This window comes from Theropithecus gelada, chromosome 7b (genome assembly GCF_003255815.1).
Source record: "Theropithecus gelada isolate Dixy chromosome 7b, Tgel_1.0, whole genome shotgun sequence".
Taxonomy (NCBI): domain Eukaryota; kingdom Metazoa; phylum Chordata; class Mammalia; order Primates; family Cercopithecidae; genus Theropithecus; species Theropithecus gelada.
In genome coordinates, this window is record NC_037675.1 from 19,753,723 (window position 1) to 19,773,223 (window position 19,501).

The window sequence follows — 19,501 nt, forward strand, 5'->3', positions numbered from 1 at the left end:
GGGGGGGGGGGGGGGGGAGAGAGAGAGAGAGAGAGAGAGAGAGAGAGCGCAAGCGCGACAGAGTCCCTCATTCTGGTTCAAAGACGGGAGCTTTGAGAGGGTGTAGACCCACTCTTTCCAAACTCCTGGAGGTGGCGAAGGGGGATCTAAAGACAGGCGCTCATCGCCATCTAGTGGCCAAATAAGGATGCCTGTCAACTGCCGCCAATTTTTGAGAGGAATTTATCCCACATTGTTGGGACCTTTCCTGCAGCCTCTGCTTGTTACATTTTCCTATTTGCGAAGCAGTAATTTTTGTTTATATTTCTGCTCCTCTAATTTTCCAATACGGATTTCCAGTTGCTTCGAAGAAACAGACCCAAAAGCAGATTTCCTCTCCCCCGAAACCTGACTGAGCCCAATATTCTTCGATAATCAAGAAGAAAGAGAAAAGTCCCGCTCCGATATATTTCACCAGGTCCCTTTGACCACCTCATGCCAGCAAACCGCTGGCCCTTCTGACTCCCTCTTGTGGAAATAAAGGAAGACCAATGAGAAATGAGAGGAGCAAAGGCAATTTATCTAGCAGGACTTCAACAGCAAGGGCGTCAGCCACCATCACTTGCATTAGGCAGAGACCCACAGGCTGGCAGAGGAGTGGGAGCTTTCTAGTGCGTCCTGCCTGGAGGCTGTTGGCGTGGGGAAGCTGGGGGGCACGCTGCAGGTTGGGCATCCTATGGGATTGGTAGGGGAGCAAAGTTGGCTCTCTCGGGTTGGTCCTAAATGGAAAGTGAGGACAAAAATTAGAGAATCTGTCAGTTATTAACCAAGTCCTGGCTATTTTAGACTGACTTTTACGGAAATGATGGTTTAGCTTCCTGAGATGTTACTAGAGATAAGAAGTGGCTCATGCCTGTAACTGCAGCACTTTGGGAGGCTAAGGTGGGTGGATTGCCTGAGGTCAGGAGTTCGAGACCAGCCTGAGTCTGACCAACATGGTGAAACACTGTCTCTACTAAAAATACAAAAATTAGCCATGAGTGGTGGTGCATGCCCGCAGTCCCAGCTACTGAGGAGGCTGAGGCAGGAGAATTGCTTGAACCCGGGAAGCAGAGGTTGCAGTGAGCCGAGATCTCACCACTGCACTCTAGTCAGGGCAACAGAACAAGACTCCATCTCAAAAAAAAAAAAAAAAAAAGGAAGAAGCAGCAGCAGCAGCTGGCTTCTTGCACCTCTGTCTTACAGGAGACTGGCTTCCTGGGCTATTTACTATCAATAAAGAGGTTGGTTTCCTCGGCAGATCACTGTAGGTTGTGGGTCAGAGTTCTATTTTGTATATATTGTGTGGCCATTGTCTGTTTGTGTATCAGGCTCACTCTGGAAGCAGCCCGTCCACCAAGCACCCTGGTGCGGTGCAGGCAGCTGCAGGCGGCAGCTCCTCTAATCACAGGAAAGGGAGCCTTGAAGGGAGGTCAGAGACTTGGGTTTGGGGGTTCAGCTTTATTCTCCAGTCTGGGGGAGGCGCCTGTAAGCTTCAGTGGTCTCCTCTATACGTGAGCAATTTCTGCTGCGCTTCCTCCCTCCCCGTGAGCCGCCTCTTAAGGGGTGGCACTGAGCCCACGCCCACCAGCTCCCTCTGGAGGTTGGAGGGTGACTTGCAGGAGCTGTGCACAGATTGCCTGTAAGATGCAGGTGCAGATGGGAACAAGTAGCTGTTCTGCGCCCAATACCATGGCAGGTACTGGAGGCCGAGAAGGACATGTGCAGGCCTCTTGGGACCCCGGCTGGAGCAGGCACACAGACGTGCACTTGCATTAACCCTTGCTTTATTCCAAGCCCATGTGGGCCCTGAACTCACCCTCCACATGTTCTTTTCCCTTCTCTCCACCACCAGGCGCTTCGTGTGAAATGGTCCCATCTCAGATTGCCCTGGGTAGACCTAGACTGGCTCATAGACATCTCCTGCCAGATCACGGAGCTCGACCTTTCTGCCAACTGCCTGGCGACCCTCCCCTCGGTTATCCCCTGGGGCCTCATCAACCTCCGGAAGCTGAACCTCTCGGACAACCACCTGGGGGAGCTGCCTGGCGTGCAGTCATCGGATGAAATCATCTGTTCCAGGTGGCTCCCCGCAGTGTGAACGGAGCTGTGTGTGACCCCACCGTCACCGTTGTGCTCCTGCACATGCTCCCGGGTTGTATTTTGTGGTTTGGGGGGGAAAATGTTCTGACTAAAATAGGAGGAGTTTTGCCTGCCCTTCAGCAAGCCTCCTTTTCAGGTTAAAACAGAGGTTTAGAGAGATCATTTGTCTGGCCCAAGTTTACACAGCTCACCTGCAGATGTGCAAATGTTTCCCTGAGATGTTCCTCTCGGTCCTGCCCAGGAATCAGATGAGGGCAGCCAAACCTTCCCATGCTGGTGGATGCAATGGGGCTCTGAGGCACCAGCTTTTACTCTACCTTCCAGGGAAAGTGGGAAGGGCCTCAGAGAAAAGGTTAACTCCGCAGGACTCCAGCAGCAGGTGGACAGTGTGGGCAGTCCAGGCTTGCTTCTTCTGGAGGCCTTGAGGGGAGACCTGAGCCTTACCCCTGAGCTTGCACGGAAAGAGGAAGGACCTTAGTTGATTTCTTTCTTTATTTATTTTATTTATTTTTTATTTTTTTTGAGATGGAGTTTCACTCTGTTGCCCAGCTGGAGTGCAGTGGCGCGATCTTGGCTCACTGCAACCTCCAACTCGCTGGTTCAAGCGATTCTCCTGTCTCAGCCTCCTGAGTAGCTGGTATTACAGGCATGCGCCACCACACCCAGCTAATTTTTGTATTTTTAGTAGAGACAGGGTTTCACCATGTTGGCCAGGATGGTCTCGACCTCCTGACCTCGTGATCCGCCTGCCTCGGCCTCCCAAAGTGCTGAGATTACAGGCATGAGCCACCCCACCTAGCCTACTTTCTTCAGGACACATAGCTGCAAGTCCTCATTCCATAAAGGGGTTGAATTGGTTTTTAAAACGAAGGCTCTAAGTGAAGTAAGAGTCAAGAATGTTGGAAAGAGCTTGGGGTAGGAAGTAACCCATGGGACTCCCAAGTGAGAATGGGAAGGAAGCCTGCACACCAGAACTTAAAGAACAAGTGCTGCCCAAGTGGGGCCCTTCACCTGGGCCAGATGGACAGGTCCAGAAGGTTAAAAGCCCGGCTCTGTGGTCTCAGCAGCTTTCAGGGAACCCACTCATTTTGCTATTACATGCATGCGAAGGATTAGAATCCCTGTTGGTCAGCGGGGCCAGGGCCCACCAATGAGAGATTTGTCTTTACCTACACAGGACACAGTAAGATTTCTTCAAATGAATTAAAAATCATATGCACTACATTTTCAATGCACACTTTTTAACCTTGCACAGAGAGAAAAAGAAAAAAAATACATCTCTTGGTTTATAGAAAAATATGTAAATTTGGTGTTTTCCCTCTTTCTTCTGATGCCTGCCTTCCTTCTTCTCCGTCCCAGGCTACTTGAAATTGACATTTCCAGCAACAAGTTGTCCCACCTCCCTCCTGGATTCTTGCACCTCTCAAAACTTCAAAAACTGACAGCTTCAAAAAATTGTTTAGAAAAATTGTTCGAAGAAGAAAATGGTATGTTTTCTCATCAATGACCTGAGTGAATTAGTCATTTTCTTCTTGGTTAGGGATATTTTTACCAATTCATACTTTGTGTCTTTTTTTTTTAAGCCACTAACTGGATCGGTTTACGGAAGCTACAGGAACTTGATATATCTGACAATAAATTGACAGAACTCCCTGCCCTGTTCCTTCACTCTTTCAAGTCCCTCAATTCTCTGAATGTCTCCAGAAACAACCTGAAGGTGTTTCCAGATCCCTGGGCCTGCCCTTTGGTGAGTATCACACCAAAAGTCATGAAAGCCACAGTCAACTCTGCATCTCAGCTAGCCTCAGAGAGCCCTCAGGTGCATTACCTCAGTTCATCCCCTCGGCAGCCAAGCCAGGTAGCAGGACCTGGTTCCCACATTGTAGCATTGTCACTCAGCATACAGTGAGGCTAAGTGTCCTAGGCAAGTGACTCACCTGAAAGCCAGACTGCCTGGCTCTGGGTTCAAGAGCCACCCAACAACACCCACAGAACTTTACCCAGAGACAGCTTGCACCCTGGCACTGGACTAGTCATGCCTGAAAAAGGAGGGTTCAGTTCTTTGGGGACAACTATCACATGAGAGTAAGAAATCAGACTGGGCACAATGACTCACGCCTGTAATCCCAGCACTTTGGGAGGCAGGTGGATCACGAGGTCAGGAGATCAAGACCATCCTGGCCAACACAGTGAAACTCCATCTCTACAAAAATACAAAAAAAAAAAAAAAAATTATCTGGGCGTGGTGGCGTGTACCTGTAGTCCTAGCTACTCAGGAGGCTGAGGGAAGGGAATTGCTTGAACCGGGGAGGCAGAGGTTGCAGTGAGCCAAGATTGCACCACTGCACTCCAGTCTGGCGACAGAGTGAGACTCCATCTCAAAAAAAAAAAAGAGTAAGAAATCACCAATCACAGCACTTCTGATTAAATGGTATTTTTGCCTCTGGGGAATTTTGCTTGTTAAAACAGATGGAACAGCATAAAGAGTGTGTGTGTGTGTGTGTGTGTATTATGGCTGTTGGTTTTAAACCAACAGTAAACGTCATCACTGACATTAACATTCCTAGTTTGGCCATTTGTGTAGGGGAAACCAGCTTCTCACTCCCGTGTGGTCCTGAATTGTTCCATTATTTCCAAGGACAATGGGCCAGATGTTCTGGAATGAAGGAAAAAGACCATGAGCTCCCCCAGGAAACCCCATTCCTGTCCCTTCCTTGGACCAGGGGTGGAAGAACAGGGACAGTGAGGGTGTGCAGCCTTCCGACAACACTCAATCATCTTCATTACAGGACATTATTGTAATGGTCCATTTTTAACATCAAATTTGGAAACAGTCTCACAGGCACCACTGCATTTAAAGAGCTAACTAAGATACTTTTTTTTTTTTTTTTTTTTCCTCTCGTCAATCTCTTAGAAATGTTGCAAAGCTTCCAGAAATGCCCTGGAATGTCTGCCAGACAAAATGGCTGTCTTTTGGAAAAATCACCTGAAGGATGTGGATTTCTCAGAAAACTCACTCAAAGAAGTTCCCCTGGGACTTTTCCAACTCGATGTAAGCCTAATAGCCCTTTTTTCTCATTTTCAGCTTTTGAGAAAAAATTGCTCCATGTTGCAGTGAAATGTATGTGTTTTCCCTGAGCTTCTGAGACAAATGTAAGGGGAAAAGGTGAAGAAAAAGTTCAGCTATCAAAAATACACATGGCCATGAACAATGATGAGGGCGGAATATGGACAGCAGAAGCAGCTATGTTAGGTGGTAGTGGGGTTATAGTTCGTATCCCTTGGGACTTTCTTTAAGTCCATGGCCTGCCCATATATGAGGCTGAGTGGACACTGAGAACTCCAGGAAGGGCCTTTCCACAGAGCCCTGTGTGCCTACCCAGAATAGGGGTGCTTTCTCACTTTAGGTGGTTTTAGGTGGTTGGCTGGTCCTTAGGCAGACAGGCCATGGATCACACTCATTGCTTGGAGCTCAGGGCCAACCCCAGAAGGAGTCCCATCAGTGCCTGCTAAAGGCATCAGGACAGTCTCACCAGGGCCCTGTGGTGGACCCCCAGGCAGAGTGCCCAGGCCACCCTGCACAGGCTTCAGCCCCTGGTCCTGCCAGGCCACTGCCAGAGCCCCCACGGGCACTCCTCCAAGGCCTGGTGCGGCGACCCCCACAAGGCAGCGAAGGCCCCTTCAGCATGTGTATCCTCAGAGAGGAGGGGCTGTCATGTCCTAGGCTCCTGACAAGCACAGGGCAAAGTCAGGGACCCAGGGACAGGAATTTTCACTTCTCAGAAGAAAAGAGTCATGCGGGGGCGCCCTTGGGGGGGTCCCACATCATACTCCTCTCAGGGTATTCCTGGCCTTCAGTCCTTGTCCATAGCCCTTGGGCCCCTGTTCTGAGTCTGTCTTCTCGTATTTCACACCAACAACTAACAGGCTTGGTTTTTTGGCTTCCCCCAAAGCCCAGAAGCAGCAAATCAGGAGAGGCAGAGCCTTGTCCAGTGCTTCACCGTGGGCCTGTGGGAATGTGTCTGCTCGAGGTCTTTTTCTCCACACTGGGAAGGGGTGGATGGGTATGTGGGAGACTTGGAGGGCCCTGAGGCCTGGCACATGGCAGGGTCTCCATAGAATTTCAGCAGGTGGGGGCTGGTTGCAGTGGTTCTGATGGTGGGCGGTGGTGTGAGCCCCTTCAACAAGGAAGGAGACAGAAGCACCAGGAGGAGAGAATTTAATGTGGGGCAGCAAACAGCCTATGGCCCTCCTGAGGTCACCCTGGTTGTGGGTGGGATAGTTGGTGGCTGTGGTGATGTCCTCAAGCAGGAAGATAGCATGTCTAAGGTACTCCTGTAAAGTAAAACATGGGCCAGGCATGATGGCTCAGACCTGGGCACGGTGACTCAGACCTGTACTGCCAGCACTTTGGGAGGCCAAAATGGCAGGACTGCTTGAGGCCAGGAGTTTGAGGCTGTAGCAAGCTATGATCACACCACTGCACTCCAGCGTAAGCAGCAGAGCGAGACCCTATCTCTAAAAAAGTAGATAAATAAAAAGAAATAATAACAAAAAAAGAATAAAACATGTTCAGGTACAAGGTAGCCCCTCATCTCCCTTGGTGACTGGGTTCCCTGTAGGGTCTGTTTGCAGTAGGGCTGAGGGAGGGCTACCCACAAGGGGCACCCCAGACACGCTGATAATCCTGAGGGGCCCAGCTTGGGACTGTGTTGGTTAGCAGAGGGCACGAGGCTAGGGCAGTTACCCTTAGTGGTGCTGCCACCCCTGTCCTCAGACCTGGGCCGGCCCAGGAGGCCACCCACCGGGAGGCGACAGACACCAGCACTGTGCTGTATGCCCCATGCCACCCCCACCAGCCTTGACCCGGTGTCCTCCAAACCGTAAGAGTCTGGCACTTTCCCCGGAGAGACCCACCAATAATCAGCACTCTTAAGAATCCTTAACACTGACAGCTACTTGGGCTCCTTTCACTCTAGAATAATTGCCTCTCACTGCCTTTGAGGGAAGAGCTCCTGTAGATAGATGGCCCCGTTGCTCTGTTTGATATCATTTCATGAGTTTGAAGAGGCTGCCGAGCCCCACACAACTGGGATCTGCATGAAGGCAAATTGGTTGGAATCGTTTGACTGCACGTGGTCGGGAACTGACTGGCTCTTCAGTCTCCCCTCCCTTCTTGTATCTGATGCCATCTTAGCTTCTCTCTCCCTCCCTCTCTCTCTCAGGCCCTCACATTCTTGAGGTTACAAGGGAACCAGCTGGCAGCACTTCCACCTCAAGAGAAGTGGACCTGCAGGCAGCTCAAAACCCTGGATCTCTCCAGAAACCAACTTGGCAAGTAAGCAGGGGCCTCTCCTCCCCAAAGGGTGTATGGGGCCGCGGTCGAGCAGGTCCTCGGAATGGCGGCAAGCGAGTCTGCAAGGGCTGCTGAGCCACCAGCTGGGGGCTTAACAACAGAAATCACTGGCTTACAGCCCTGGGGGCTGAAGTCCGAGGTGGCGGCGTGGGCAGGCCTGGCTGGTGTCTCCTGAGGCCCCTCTCCTTAGCTTGCAGATGCCGTCTTCTCCCAGTGTCCTGGCGCGGTCGGGCCTCTGTTTGTGTCTGTGTCCTAATCTCCTCTTCTTATAAGGACACCAGTCGGATTGGATTAGAGTCCATCCTAATGACCTCATTTTAACTGAGTTACCTCTTTAACAGCCCTGTCTCCAAATACAGTCACATTCTGAGGAATTGGAGGTTAGAGCTTTGACATAGGAATTTGGGGGGACGCAGCCCATAATGGTGTCCTTTCATTTCTAATTTTTAGTCTCCTGGAGAATCTTGTCTCTCACTTCAGCCTGAACTGTAATTCTATTCAGAAGTCTCTGCTGATCACTAACTAAAACGGACGCATAATTGAATAAAAGCACCCAACCCCAAAGCCTTCCAATAGGTGGAAAGCCAGGATGAGCCCAGCCAGCCTCTGGAAACGAGCCACCCCCATTCATTTGCAGAAGGCCACTCTGCAGTATCATGGTGGAACTTGCACGCCAAAGAGGACTTCTGCGGGGGGCAGTGTAAAAGGCAGCCGCCACTGCAACGTGCACCTCTGCCAGGCCCTGAAGAGTTGCACCTAAATTTCCGTGGCTTGGCATTATAACATCACAACCAAAAGAGTAATGTTTTTGCCATGCTGTCCTCAAATTTTCTCTCTTTTTCCTCCGCACAGAAATGAAGATGGACTGAAAACAAAGCGTATTGCCTTTTTCACCACTAGAGGTCGCCAGCGCTCCGGGACTGAGGCAGGTGTGTGTTGGTTGGGAGATGCTGGTGTTCCCAGATAAGACAGCCCGGGTAGCCTGGTTCCTGCTCCACCAAAGAGGGGATCGCCCTTATCTTGAGCCTTCCCCTTCAATGCCCTGTTGCAATGCCACAGATGTCCATGTTCAAATGAGAACCTTGCACATGAGCTACGCCCATTCCTTCTGTCCCACGTGTGACACTCCAGTATCCTCAAGCCCTGCTCTCCTGCGTGGAGGCCAGTGATGCCAGCAGCTAACGTATGCAGCTGATCTACACGCCAAGCAGTGCCCTAGACAGGTTACGTATGTGAGAGTCTCTCATCCTCACAACGTGAAGTATGGGCCACAGTTCCCGATTTTGCACCTGGGGAAACTGAAGCTCCCAGGGTGTCTTAGCTCCGCTGCCATACCAAAATACCATTGACCGAGTGCTTCAACAGCAGACACTTATTTTCTCAAAGTTCTGGAAGCTGGATATCTGGCAGGAGGGCGCCAGCACTGTCAGGGGCTAGTGAGGGCCTTCTTCCTGGCGTCCTTCTCTCTGTGTCCTGAGATGGGGGACAGAGCAAGGACTCTGGTCTCTCTTCCTCTTCTTTTTTTTTTTTTTTTTTCTTTGAGACTAAGTCTCACTCTGTCACCCAGGCTGGAGTGCAGTGGCGCGATCTCGGCTCCCTGCAACCTCCGCCTCCCAGGTTCAAGCTATTCTCCTGCTTCAGCCTCCTGAGTAGCTGGGATTATAGGCATGTGCCACCACACCTGGCTAATTTTTGTATTTTTGGAGATGAGCCACCGCACCCAGCCCCTCTTCTTATAAGAATGTTAATCTCATCATAGGGGCCCCACCCACATGACCTCATCTAAACCTAATTACAGCTCAAATATCCCATCTCCAAATAATAATTTTGTATTTTAATACAATATAGGATGCCAGGAAGAAGGCCCTTGCTAGCCCCTGACAGTGCTGGCGCCCTCCTCTCAGATATCCAGGGCTTCACCATGTTGGCCAGGCTGGTCTTGAACTCCTGACCTCAAGTGATCTGCCTGCCTTGGCCTCCCAAAGTGCTGGGATTACAGGCATGAGCCACCGCTCCTGGCCCCTCTTCTTATAAGAACGTTAATCTTATCATATGGGCCCCACCCTCATGACCTCATCTAAACCTAATTACAGCTCAAATAGCCCATCTCCAAATAGTGTCACGTTGGGTATTAGAGCTTTGACATATGAATTTGGTGGGGGGCAGGGGACACAGTTCAATCCTTGGCATACAGACTGACTGATTTGTCCCAGGTCGTGTGGCTGCTTCTCAGTAGCAAAGCCAGGTTTCATCCCAGGACTGTGGGACTTCAGCCCTGGACCAGCAGCTCCGTGCTGTTCAGTCTCTATTGACACACGATGGCATCTTGCAAAGCCCACATGGATCACGGCCACCTTTGGCCTCACAGGCTGAGGTGAGGCCGAGGTTGCACAGGGGCTTGTGGTCTTCCCCAAAACTCATCAGAGACAGAAATTTTCCTAGTTTTTGTGCTGGTCACACAACAAGGCCAGTTCAGCACAGAGTACATCTAGGGAAACAAGCTCTTTTAGTTCCATTATCTTCTGTGAGACGCAGGGGAAAGTATGGAGCTGTCCCTTTCATTAAACAACCAGCTCTGCTTCTTAACCTCAAAGCTACGACTTCCAAAGCCAGCTCCGTTCACAGAAATATCCCTCAGGATGCTGGCCCAGAAAACCAGAACCCATGTCCAAGTCGTTTTAAACATAATACAGCTTTCTTCTTCAGTTTGATAGATGGCTGTTGGCAAGTACGGATAGTGTGAGGTAGGGATGAGCGACGCCACAGAGGCGAGGACACATTTGCAAGAGGTGAACTAGGGAGTCTGCCACTGCTATGCTCTTGGATGAAATGGTGTGCTTGTGTGTTGAGTATGATACACATAGAGATCTGTCCCATAAGAGCATGTGTGTTTATATGTGACTGAAAAAGGAATATCAGTGGAACAGATAAAAGAGTTCAAAAATAGACCTAAGTAAATATAGAAATATATCAGGAGTCCCCAGCGCCCCCCAGGCAGCGAACCGGTATTGGTCCGTGGCCTGTTAGGAACCAGGCCACACAGCAGGAGGTGAGCGGTGGGCAAGTCAGCATTAGCTCCACTTCCTGTCAGATCAGCGGCAGCGTTAGATTCTCATAGGAGCGCGAACCCTATTGTGAACTGCGCGTGTGAGGGATCTAGGTTGTGCCCTCCTTATGAGAATCTAACTAACGCCTGATGATCTGAGGTTGAACAGTTTCATCCCTAAACCATCCCCTTCATCAGTGCTGCAGTCCATGGAAAAATTGTCTTCCACAAAACCGGTCCCTAGTGCCAAAAAGATTGGGGACTATTATTATATAATATATGAAAAGACAGAATTTCAACTTAGTGTAAAAGGATGCTTGCTTGCTTTAATAAATGGTGTTGGTATTCCTGCCTGGAAGGGGGACAAAACACGACACTAGATTACAAAAATGTCTATGTGGTAGGAGGTTTAAGTATAAAAAAAAGAAAACAATAACATTTAAGGAATATAGGTATAATTTGGCTATGAGGGAGATCTTTAAAATCTAGTTGGAAAATCCATGAATAATTTTTTTTAAAGACTAAAATCGTTGGCTTCATAAACATTCAAAAAGTGTGTGCAGTGGGAAGCATCATAAACAAAGTCATAATGCAAACAGACTAAGAAGAAATATTTGCAACACAAATTGTTGCAACACGAATTGGCTTAAGTCCTTAATATACAAAGAATGCTTACAAATTGATTTAAAAAAAAAAAAAAAAGACAACACAATAGGCAAAAAAATGGCCAAGGGATATAAACAATTTGCAGAAAAGGAAGTCCAGAGGGCCAGGAAACAAATGAAAATGTCCTTAACCACATGAATAGGGAAATGCAATTATGAATTTCATAACTGATCCTTTTATAAATGAAGGGCCTTAGGACTTTAGAAATTGAGTCCAGACATAGGGATTTCACTTGGAAGGAAGGGGAAACGAACACCGTCTTCTTCATGCCAGACAGGATGATGGGTATGAGAACAGGAGCTAGTGTAGACCTCGTTCACGCAATCCACTTGTGTGGATTAGAAACGTGTCTCCAACTTAGAAATGCCGAATCCTTCCTGGGACCACGGAGGAGTGTGCAAGGAAGTGGGCTCAGCACTCAATGAGACGCCAGAGGGGAAAGTCACGGGCAAGCATGGAAAAGCACCATAGGAGCATGCGCAGTACCAATGTTCCAGAAAATGACAGCTGGCGGCCCGCAGGAGGATGTCTGGGGAGCCACGTGAGGGGGCCGCGCCCCCGGGAGGTTCTCTGGCAGAGGTGAATCTTGGCTTTGGCAGATGACAAAAGCCTCTTGATTCTTTAAACTTCATCTAGAAACTTGAGGCCCACACCTGAGTGAAAAGAAGGAGGCTGTTTGCAAACCCTTTTCCTCAGTAGGGTTATTCTCTCAGGGCCATGGACCCTTGGGTAAGGAATTATCTATAAAAGACAGCTTGTTTGCAGAAGGATAGTAAAATTCCAGGTAGATTTATGTACATTCAAGTAGTCATATTTGTGCAGTGGCCTCATCCAAAAATAATTTGGATGGCCGTTTTTACGGTAAAAATCAGACCAGCAGAGTCATAAATAACTTATGAATAAATAATTACAGCTCATAAATACCCCGAACTGTGTTCTCCCCAGCCCAGTGCCCATCATTTTCGACACCGGGCCGGGAGGTCTGTTACAGGTGTTGCCTCTGCAATCATAGCTCATTATTTCACCCGTCTCTTACCTAAAGAGGCTTCATAAACACCGTAGCGAAACTTTAAAATTGGAAAGCACAGAGGCCAGGTGTTTAGAATGTGTTCTCTGGGGAGAAAGTAAGCCTTTCTCGTTATTGATGTTCTTTCATGAAAATGTGAATTAGGGCAGGCTAATATTGATCATCTTTTTTCACTGAAGAAAAAAAAAAAAAGGAAGCTTTTTGAACATTTCCTTACCTAACAAGGACTCATACAAAGCCATCTTTAGAAGGCTGGTGCACCTTCATTTCCGCAGGGGCCCCCACAGTGAGTTCCATTCACAGTGCAGCTAACTGGGCAGATTTTCCAGGCGTTGGTTTTGGTATTCCATTATCGGCTCTCCCTGAATGTTCTTGGAGGCCAGGTTACCCATTACCATTGTTATTGCAGCTACATGTGTGGAGGAAATCCAGAGCCAAGGCAGGGTAGCTATGATCAAGGGCAACCGAGCCTGGTTTCAGCCCAACAAAAGAATCCTGGCTTCTCCATTTTCCGTGTCTGGCAGGGAACCCTATGAGAGGGCTTTGAGGCAGTTGTTTTATCTTGAATTCTCTGAGCTCCCAGGCATGCTGTCCTCCCCGCTCTCCAGGCCTTAGTAGAGAGGATAAAGGCACTTCAGAGATTCTGCTGAAATCCAAACCTCTGATTCCCATCAGTGTGCATTTCCAAGCTCTTTCTCAACTCAAATGCTCTGGTGCCCGTGGAAACAGCACATTTGACATGATTTTCATGGTAATCTCATAGTTAGCCTAATTAATAAAGTCACTTAAACACTAAACAGTTGGCTGGTTTTTCAAAGAATGTCATCTTGAGAAGCATAAAAATAGCCAACTGTAGTATATTTTCATTAACCAGCTTTTTTTCATGGAAAAAGCAATGCATGTATATTTTAAAACACCATTTTTGAACAGTAGCAAAGGGCATGGGGTAAATATTCAGTCCTCTAGTAATTCCTTTCCCCAGAGACAACTATGGAATTCAGTGCATCTCTGGTAACCATTGTGTTCCTGTCTAACAACTGTATGTAACCTATATGCATACACATGTGCAGGTGTGGTGTGTGTGTATATAACATATACATGGTGTGCATGTGTGTGCATGCATGTGTGCAGACATTTTCTGGTACAGTAATAAGCCTTCTAGATATCCGGTTCTGAACTATTTTTTTTTAGATGGAGTCTTGCTCTGTTTCCCAGGCTGGAGTGCAGCAGCACAATCTCGATTCACTGCAACCTCCTCCTCCCAGGTTCAAGCAATTCTCCTGCCTCAGCCTCCCGAGTTGCTGGGATTACAGGTGCCCACCACCACGCCCAGCTAATTTTTGTAACTTTAGTAGAGATAGAGTTTCACCATCTTGGCCAGCCTGGTCTTGAACTCCTGACTTCGTGATCCCCTGCCTCGGCCTCCCAAAGTGCTGGGATTACAGGTGTGAGCCACCATGCCTGGAGCACCTTGCCTTTTCAATTGATGGGTAGCTCTTGAGTATCACTTCATACCCCCATACATGTACACCTGCCCCATGCTTTGTAATAGCTGCAATTATTCTATTACTCATTGAACCAACCCTCTGTGGCTGGACACATAGGTTGTCATAGATTGTCCTCTATCTCTGCCACTGAGTGTCCTCATTCTCACATCTTTGCCACACATGCATGTAAGGCTGTCTGTAGAATGAGAATTGCTAGGTCGATGAGGTAAGCATTTTGTTTTGATAGGTTTGCCAAAATGCCCTCTGGAGGTTGCATCCATTTATACACCCACCTGGTCACCACGGTGTGATGGTCCAAAATTATTTTTAAATGCAGTCTGCTTTGCCCTGTCTTTGCAGCATGTGTGCTGGAATTTCCGGCCTTCCTAAGTGAGTCTTTGGAAGTCCTTTGCCTGAACGACAACCACCTCGATGCAGTCCCTCCCTCGGTTTGCCTACTGAAGAGCTTATCAGAGCTCTACTTGGGAAAGTAAGTACACATCTGGAGGGGCCGTGCTGGCTCTGCTGGCCCAGAGAGGCAGAACACCCATCCCTAAACCAACTGGGACACAGAAAGCCAGGCAGAAAGAAGCCATCTACTTTCCAAGAAGCAGTAGTAGGATTTTCAGAACAGGGCTTGATCAAGGAGGTGGGGAGAGAGGAAGACGGAGTAGCGATGCAATGATACACACTTTTGCTACATCACTCGGGCTGTGATAAGGAGAACCACTCAATCATTCATCCTTTCATTACTGAGCTCCCATTGCATGCCAGCTACTGCCAGGGGTTCTAGGCAGTGTGCAAAGCTTGATGAGAATGTAAAACGTTATATTAATATTAAAGTGACATCGCCTTTTCAAGAAGAGGTAGTGATTATCTTTATGGTGATGTAATTAGTAGCAGAGACAGGAAAGCTGGGGGAGGGGACTCAATTCTAAGCCATGGGGATTTTCAGAAGACAGAGCTGCCCTTTCTACCACTGACGCTCCAGGAGAAAGGCTTCGGAATTAGTGTTGAAATCAGGGCCCAAAGTATGGGGTCTGGGATGCAGGCTGCAGAGGCTGACAGGAGCCACGTGTGTGTGTGCGTGTGCGTGTGTGTGTATGTGTGTGTATGTATTATCTCGTGGTGAGCACATCTGTCTTCAGCAACCCTGGCCTCCGGGAGCTCCCTCCTGAGCTGGGGCAGCTGAGCAACCTCTGGCAGCTGGACACTGAAGACCTGACCATCAGCAATGTGCCTGCAGAAATCCGAAAAGAAGGTAGGGCTTCCGCAGCCCTGTCCCCTGCCATCACCTGCTTGGAAAGGCAACTCCAGTCCACTTGTTAAGTTTTGGGGGTGGAAATAGTTGGTGACCCATGGAGCCCAGCTCCAGGTTCCAGGTTTGGCAAGATGCTATAAAATGGCCCCTAAAGCAATCGTTACTGAGGGTCACTATATTGAGAAGGACCAGGTGATAAAACTGTGACCTCCTAGGCAGCAAGGTCTTTGTCCATAGGTTCTTGCCTTTTAGAGTTGACTTTTGGGGTCATTAGTGTCACGCCTTCCCTCCACCTGATCCAGTAGTCTTCCTTAACTGTCCCCACTAAAACACAAAGAAAGAGTTCCTTCACAACAGGATTTGTGTCCTAAGAGATGTAAGCATGTTCCCACACAGCTACCCTTCCCCATAATGATTCTGCACAGGCCCCAAAGCAATGCTGTGTTACCTGCGTGCTCAGCTGCGGAAAGCGGAGAAGTGCAAGCTGATGAAGATGATCATCGTGGGCCCCCCGCGCCAGGGCAAGTCCACCCTCCTGGAGATCTTACAGACGGGGAGGGCCCCCCAGGTGGTGCACGGAGAGGCCACCATCAGGACCACCAAGTGGGAGCTCCAGAGGCCGGCTGGCTCGAGAGCCAAGGTCAAGGATGGTCGGCGTGCAGACTCCCTGTGGGTGGGAGGGACACCCCTTGGACTCCTTCTGCCTTCTCCCCAGAGAGCCCAGGATTTTCTTGGCCTAGTGTCCAAAGCTCAGGACCTTTGCAGGAGCCACTGTGTACTGTTCCATACCAGCTTCTGCCAAGAGCAGCGAATCGTTTCTTAATGTGACCTTGTGGTTTTTTCTTTTTCTTTTCTTTTTTTTTTTTTTTTTTGAGACAGGGTTTCACTCTGTCACTCAGGCTGGATGCATTCTCAACTTCCCCTCAAGTAACTATAACAGGGTGGGAAGATTAAGCGATCCTCCCACCCTGTGTGTTTCTGTTATAGTTACTTGAGGTTCTGGGACAGTGTTTCTTAACCCTGGCTGTCCATTAGATTCCCTTGAGAGGCTTTTAAAGATAGCAATTCCCAGGCCTCACCTCACTGCTCTCTGACCCCAAGGATTCAAGTTCAAGTGGTCTGGGGTAAGGCACCCCCAGGACTGAGAGCTAACCACTGTTGCAGGCAGTGAAACACACCAGCATCTGCCCGCCACCACCCCCCCGCGCCCCGAGGAGGCTAAAAGCACTCCAGGACTTACTGCCCTGCCCTCCCTGACACCTGCTTTCACCCCAGATTCTGAAAAGTCCTGTTTCTAAGCCCTACTTAAAATGAATCCATCACTGCTTGAACCTGGGAAGTAGAGGTTGCAGTGAGCCAAGATCATGCCACTGCACTCCAGCCTGGTGACAGAGCAAGACTCTGTTCCAAAAAAAAAAAAAAAAAAATTGAATCCATCTATAAACCTCTTAATCATCCTGCTTTCCATTCAGTGCCAGGCAAATGGAAATGAACATTTTCCTGTTCATGAAACAGAGAAAAGAGCCCACAGACTATTGGTGAGAACTCCATCTCTGGAATAGAGCAGGGGCAGTTAGCCCTTTCTCTGAGCTCGGGGAACGAACACACATAGATAAGGCCATCCTCATCAACTGTATTTGGATTTCTGCCACCCTGTGGTTTCTCAGGATCCAAGGGGCAAGGAGGCTGCTTCATTGTGGAAAACTGAGGAGGCTTGAGCTCCAGATGTTCCATGATTTTCCCCCAAAGCTCCCATGCACAGTGCCAGCGTCTTCCTCACACAACCCCTTTCCAAACCTGGTTTGAGAAAGTAGGCATTTAAGCTGTGCATCTATTCTAACATGGACTCAGAAATTGATCCTCTAAAGGATGAAGCGCTGCCTGTTGGGGCCAGAACAGTCAAACACGACAATCAATGCCAGGCCAATCCTAGAACATTCCAAGAGCAAATCTAGCTGACTCAGTCTGAAGGTTCTCTCCAGGAACCAGAATCCTCTGCATTCTCTCCTGCTTTGCCTTTTTCTTAACAATTACGCAATCTCATTTCTTGTCTTAGCTTCCTCTAGCTGAGGCCTGAGAGGTGAATTCATGCTTCTATTTTTCCTGACCTTCAGCCCCCACTTCCTTTCTGTGATGATGAAAGGTCCCCCATCCTTTAGTGGAAGGATGATCCTGTGAAGACTGAGCCCGCAGCTCTCTGCGTGGCCGGCCTTAGCTTGTTGAGAACAGCTGTTTTCATCTTTATACAAAACCAGGTCAGCACGCTGTGTCTTGGAGGCTGACGCTGCCTCACAGAGATGACTCCTTGCTGTAGAAAACTGCAGCCTTAGCTTCCAGGGCCAGACTCTTACCTCATGCAATGATAGAGAAACCACAGTTTACACAGCCGTTCCCAGCAGCCTGACAGCTCATCTTTTGTTTGATTCCCACAGGGTGGGAGGGAGTTTCCCAGCATCCTTGGTGGGCGCCAACCTCTGACCCCCACAAGTTCAGAGGCCCATCTCCTCCTCTTGCCCTGGCACACAGGGAGGCTGAACCCCAGTGCAAGCCATGACATCAGAGCACAGCTTCCTCCCACAGGGCATCCCCTACGCATCTGCAGGCCAGACGGAGCCAGGCCCTCTGACGTCTGTCCAGGGCCTGGCCTCTGCTCTGCTAGGAGTAGACAGAAGTCCCACTCCCATGCCACTGGGCCCCTGTCCCTCACCCCGATAACTGCTTCCTAAGAAACTGTAGGGTGTCCAGAACTTTTCCACGGTTGTTTTTTTTCAGACCCCCAAGTACAGCTTCCAGAGTTATCAGTTGTCTCTCTTTGATTGACTGAAGCCTTTGTCTCTAAAATGCCTCCCTGTCACTGCCCTATTGCTCAAGTAGGTTGAGTCTGTGGAGTTCAACGTCTGGGACATCGGGGGACCGGCCAGCATGGCCACTGTCAACCAGTGCTTCTTCACAGACAAGGCCCTGTACGTGGTGGTCTGGAACCTGGCACTGGGGGAGGAGGCCGTGGCCAACCTCCAGTTCTGGCTGCTCAACATCGAGGTGAGGACACCAGACGCCAGCCCCGCCATTTCAGTTCCCAGAGCTTCGCGGATCCGACTGCTTTTCTCAAGCATCCCCTCTACTGAGAAAAAGGAGCTATGTTCCACGGAGGTCCCCAGAACCGTGGTCCTGCTTGCTTTTCGCAATGAGGCACTTGAAACCTTTCTCTGCTGAGGGCTGGTGGCGCTCTTGTAATTTCCCTGCTTTCCTTAAATTTAGGAACCCCCACCCTTGGATCCAAAGGGGAGCAGGGTTCTCTTCCCGTTATAAATATGTCCTTGTCTCCCTGCCTCTGATGGCTGCTGTCATGTCTGAAGGGTCGGAAATCCCTTCTCACAAGTCCAACTCAGCACCCTCTGCAGAGGAGGTCACAGAACACCATAGACACCCCTCAATGCAACAGTCCCTCGGGGTTTACAGAGAATGAGGAGCACAGGTGCTGCCTGGGCTGACATTCCTATAGCAGTCTGTTTTGCATTACTATAAAGGAATGACTGAGACTGAGTAATTTATGAAGAAAAGAGGTTTATTTGGCTCACAGTTCCACAGACTATACAAGCATGGCTTCAGCATCCGCTTGGCTTTTGGTTAGGCCTCAGGAAGTTTTTAGTCATGGCAGAAGAGAAGGAGAGCCAGCATGTTACATGGTGAGAGAGGGAGCAGGACAGAGAGGAGGAAGAGCCAGGCTCCTTTTCACAATCAGCTCCTCTGTGAACTGACATAGGGTGAATGCATTCATTACTGCAGGAGGGCACCAAGCCATTCATGAGGGATCTACCTCCATGACCCAACCTCCCATCAGGCCTCACCTCCAACATTGGGGATCACATTTCAACATAAGATTTGGAGGAGAAAAACATCCAAACCATCTCAAGGCTGCAGATTGGTGGCTGAGCAAGGGCTGTGGCATCCAGGGTCAGCACAGCTGGGAGCTCTGTCCTGTCCCTTGTTCAGTGAACAGAGACGATACTCAGCCGTGGGGTTCTCTGTTGCAGGCCAAGGCTCCAAATGCCGTGGTGCTGGTGGTCGGGACACACCTGGATTTAATTGAAGCCAAGTTCCGTGTGGAAAGGATTGCAACGCTGCGTGCCTATGTGCTGGCGCTCTGCCGCTCCCCCTCCGGCTCCAGGGCCACAGGCTTCCCAGACATCACCTTCAAACACTTACAGTGAGTGCCCAGCCTCTAGCAGCTCCCGCCTTCATGTGGGTGCCAGTCGCTGATCTTTCCTGGGATCTGCTTGCAGAGAGCTCCTGAGGCTGGGTGGGGCTAGGCCCCTTCCCTGGCCAAGGGGGGCAGTCCACAGAGCTGACCCAGCTTTGGAGAGGGTGAAGACCTACCAGACGGCTGGCTGGGTGAGGCCTGGAGATGCCCCCTCTTTGCTTCCTTTCTGCCCCGTCCCTGCCCCAAGGGCCAGTGCTGAAACTGCATGGTGCCCATTGAACCAGGTGACTGAACATGAGCACCACCTATCCAATTGCTGCCCATCTCATTTTTTGA

General features: G+C 49.5%; 1 protein-coding gene across 1 annotated transcript in view; it reads left to right on the forward strand.

Annotated features, from left to right (window-relative positions):
- The window catches only part of LRRK1 (leucine rich repeat kinase 1), a 148,474-nt gene that overhangs the window by 90,175 nt on the left and 38,798 nt on the right, over window positions 1-19,501 (forward strand). Inside the window, exons 7-17 of the mRNA XM_025391389.1 lie at window positions 1,874-2,100; window positions 3,481-3,608; window positions 3,705-3,868; window positions 5,036-5,173; window positions 7,347-7,459; window positions 8,330-8,406; window positions 14,064-14,193; window positions 14,852-14,964; window positions 15,390-15,604; window positions 17,839-18,003; window positions 18,999-19,171. Of these exons, the coding sequence (XP_025247174.1) occupies window positions 1,874-2,100; window positions 3,481-3,608; window positions 3,705-3,868; window positions 5,036-5,173; window positions 7,347-7,459; window positions 8,330-8,406; window positions 14,064-14,193; window positions 14,852-14,964; window positions 15,390-15,604; window positions 17,839-18,003; window positions 18,999-19,171 (1,643 nt within the window). The remainder of the gene's footprint in view (window positions 1-1,873; window positions 2,101-3,480; window positions 3,609-3,704; window positions 3,869-5,035; window positions 5,174-7,346; window positions 7,460-8,329; window positions 8,407-14,063; window positions 14,194-14,851; window positions 14,965-15,389; window positions 15,605-17,838; window positions 18,004-18,998; window positions 19,172-19,501) is intronic.